General features: G+C 38.0%; 1 protein-coding gene across 4 annotated transcripts; it reads right to left on the minus strand.

The window, feature by feature from the left end:
• LOC136229865 (FRIGIDA-like protein 3) lies at positions 1-3,410 on the minus strand. 4 transcript variants are annotated; one of them, XM_066018740.1, is made up of 4 exons: positions 3,227-3,410; positions 1,349-2,402; positions 1,000-1,157; positions 1-921 (listed from the first exon to the last, which is right to left on the minus strand). In XM_066018740.1, the coding sequence occupies exons 2-4, from the start codon at positions 2,379-2,381 to the stop codon at positions 421-423; spliced, it is 1,692 nt and encodes a 563-aa protein (XP_065874812.1). In that variant the 5' UTR covers positions 2,382-2,402; positions 3,227-3,410; the 3' UTR covers positions 1-420. The 4 variants fall into 4 exon arrangements, with proteins under 4 accessions (XP_065874812.1, XP_065874813.1, XP_065874814.1 ...); XM_066018741.1 differs by having other exon boundaries at positions 1,349-2,411; XM_066018742.1 differs by lacking the exon at positions 3,227-3,410 and adding an exon at positions 2,543-3,180 and having other exon boundaries at positions 1,349-2,411.
• Between the last annotated feature and the right edge of the window lie 437 nt (positions 3,411-3,847).

The following is a 3,847-nucleotide window of genomic DNA, read 5'->3' on the forward strand; positions in this document are numbered from 1 at the left end:
TTGTTTTTCTTTTTGTCACCTCCCAACAAAACATTCCCAAGTACAGTTGACATTAAAGCAAAGCTCAAAGGAAAGTAAATTACATGTTAAACTGCAAATTTAAGTTTCTATGTGATAATTAAAATTCATGACTCTTGCCAATGCCACCCTAAGAAATTAGAAATTATAGGTTAAGATGGATCCCAAATTTAATCCAAGAAAAAACATTGTATTCTTTATGCAACACTGCTGTCATGCCTTCTGAATCACAATTCTCTTTAGGAGTAACACACCATTTTCCTTCCACATTCCAGCAAGTATGCAGAATAGTATATGAACTAATACAACACGTGCAATTCGTGAACGGTTAGATCTCAAACTAGCACTACATTGTTAATAAAACACATAGAAGACAAGAAGAAGAAAAAAAGCAATTAGGCATTACATGTATGGCTGGTTTGACCGCATTCCAGGACCCATATAAGTGCCATAATTAGGAGTTGCATCATAAGATCCAGCAGTTATAACCCTGTCATCCTGAGCATAGTAGTACTGTCTCTGATCTGTAGTAGCTGGCTGGCCATAAGCAGACTGGCTAGGAATTTGATAGTCATAAGGGTTTGGAGCTGGATGAGAATATCTCTCTTGCATTCCTGTGTATGCTGTCCTCTCAGCATAAACAGGGGGAACTTGCCGTCCGCCAGCACCACCATGGGAAGTACCTCCACCACGGAATCCTCTATAACCTCCATTTACTCTTGGCTTTTTTGATTGATGATGTCTACCAGAATCCCCACTCTTCTTCTTATCAGATTTGCACTTTACCAATTGAGCAAGCCTTTTCTGAAGTGGATCTAGTGGGTAGTCAGCTTCAAGCTTGTACTCTTCAACACACCTGACAACATTTTTCAGTGCTGCAAGTTCTTGTGCATTTACGTCGACCTGCATTGAAAAGGAAAGCCGATAAGTAGTTTGCTATCGGAATGTCTTGGCACAAACATTAAGGGGAAAGAAACACACCTGTGCATTTCCGCCTTTTCCTTGAAAGTTTCTCCTATACTCCTTCAAATAGGCCTTCAGCATGGGAACAAGGGGAAACCTATCAGTAAGCTGGAAGTCATGAATGAAGGGTACGGCTTCAATTTGTTTCCCACTGTTAAGCATCGACTCAATAACACCTGCACAAACAATGGAGGATCAACAAAGTCTATTCAATTCAAGTCCACTAGCACTCAAAAGTGATAATCTGCTGCAAGAGTCCATATCTCGTAAGAAACTCAAAAGACCATCACTCCTAGAGGAAAGAAGCAAATGAGACACAGTGGTCAAGGCTCCAGACTCCGGTCAGTTAATTTAAAAGAACACCAACCTGGCATTTTATGTGTTAGCCCAAGAGAACGGCAGAGCTCAGGTGCCTGCCTGCGGCGAGAAACCACAACAACAAGCTTGCAGAGTTCTTCTTCATCAAACTCGGAAGCAATTCTAAAAGTTGAGAGAAGGTGCAAGAATGCCTCTGCTTCCAATGAATTTCCATTGGTAGCATCAATGCCTGCAATAGCCAACTTAGGCTTCCACTCATCAGCAATTGCCTTGGCTTGCTGCTTTATTTCAGGGTTTAGAAGGTGATCGGCACCCGAGTCAAGTCTTGCCAAGTAGGCAGCCATGGCTTCCATAAACACAATACAGGATTTCCGCATGCCCTGAAGGGCAGCATCCTTTTTATCCTTTGGTAGGGTAGTTTCAACAGGAGGATAAAATGCCTCCAGTGAATCCAGCACCAATCGGGCCGGTTCATTTGCACTTTCTAGTGCAACAGAAAGTTCCATACAAATGGTATATAGATTTTTTTGATTCTCCATAATAAAACTTAGTAGCCCCCTTGCATCCATCTGCTCGCAAAATTGCGTTAGCTCTGGACGTGGCTTAATCTCAACAACCACGCTTTCAGCCAACTTATGAGGAGATTCCTCCTCTGTGGAATTTGTTTCACCAAGAGAGCTGCTTACCTTGTTGTCTTTGTTGTCACCAACATCAACACATTCTAACACAATTGGCTGATGAGTGGCTCGTGCCTCTGAAATGATAGCTACGGCAGCATCCTTTAGTTCCTGCACTCGATCTAGGAAGTCTTGCTCTTTAGCAACAACAGCTGCCTCTCTCTTTGCAAGCAACGCAGATGTTTCAGCTTCTTTCTCCATGTATTCCTTCTCTCTAGCTCGTAACTCTTCGAAATTTCTCTTCATGGTGCTATCGAGGTTCTTGAAGTGTTGTTCAATTTCAATCCACTGAACTCTATCCTCAGAACCATCCTTCTGGTTTTGCAAGTCATGTAAGGCTCTTCCTAGCTGCTCTATTAAAGAGGATGCAGTAAGGTCTTCCACACCTTGCTCAGAATTGTTCATGGCAGTGCGAACTGCAGAATCCTAAAAATCCTAAAAATAATTAAAATAAAAGGATTTATTTTATAATAAAAATAGAAGCTGAAATGCTGAATAGACATTATATCTCAAACAAAAGGCAACAGCTATGCATAAAATAAGCACCAGAAAAGTAACACTCTCACCACGCAAAATTTCAGAGCTCAATTTCCAATGGTAGCTTGTAATCATAAGCTCTTAAATTAATAAATCACTCAAGTTTCTTCTTTTCTTAGGCCGATTTAGCAATCCATTTTTTCATGTTCAGGTCTCCAAGCATTCGATGACCGAGTCATTCATGGATCATAAATTTAGTAAACCATCAGTTTTCAAAGAGGCAATGTTTTAAAATGTCATAAAACCAATTAGAAGAAAAGATTCCAGACAAGTAATCAGAAGAACAAATAGATTTTTTTTTTCTCCCATGTCGATTTGGCATACATTCTTGTAAACAATTTAGTTTTTAAGGCATATATTAGGTATAATTTAAACCAATCTAAAAGGCAATATTGCAAATAACATTAAGAATTTCAAAAGGTAAAAAGAAAAACAATATCCAATATAATCCTAAAATGTAAACCAAGAACTCATAGAACTACTCACCTGCATAAAATAAGCAGTATACAACCTTCAATTTGTTCAATTCATTTGATAGAAACACATAATTTTTCGTTTTTGGGTAATATAAAGTTATAAATTCATGAAATGGAGCTTAAACCCTGAATGAAATGGTACGGAAACAATGGCTGAATTTCAATACTTCCTATGCTAGCCCGAGAAAAACCCTAGACAGAACAAAACAGATAAAGAAATAGGGGAAAAAACTGTACCTGGATAGAGGAAAGTTAAGCGATATAACCAGAATATCAAAGGAAAGACGGAAAATTGCGTTCTTTCTGTGGTTTTCAAATCTTCAGATCAACATTCGGCTTATTCCTCTCCTCCTTATGCTACAGTTTTCTCCATGGACGTTCTTAATTGGCCGTTTATCTTTCTCTCGTAGTCTTCATTTTCTTTTCCTTTTTTGTTATTTGTTTATATTTTCTTTATTTGGTTATTATTATTATTTAGGGTTAAGGTGCAAAAATACCTCCAAACGTTTTGGGTCAGGAACAATTTTACCTAGGGGTGCATCCACAAATCCGGAAAACCGAAAAACCGAAAAACCAAACCGAAACCAAACCAAAAATAAGGTTAACCGAAACCGATGGACTAGTGTACGGTTTTTAATTTTAAAAATAATGGTTAATGGTTACGGTTACGGTTTCTTTATTTCAAAAACCGCGGTTAACCGAAACCGACCGAATCACAATTAAATATTAAAAATATATAAAAATAAATTTATTTATATGGATAAACCATTATTTAGTCCTATAGTTTTTCTTAACTCATTAATCAATCCACTGTTTAATTATAAGGTCTCTAAATTTTTTCACTTTTAATGGTTTAGT

This window comes from Euphorbia lathyris, chromosome 5 (assembly GCF_963576675.1).
Source record: "Euphorbia lathyris chromosome 5, ddEupLath1.1, whole genome shotgun sequence".
Taxonomy (NCBI): domain Eukaryota; kingdom Viridiplantae; phylum Streptophyta; class Magnoliopsida; order Malpighiales; family Euphorbiaceae; genus Euphorbia; species Euphorbia lathyris.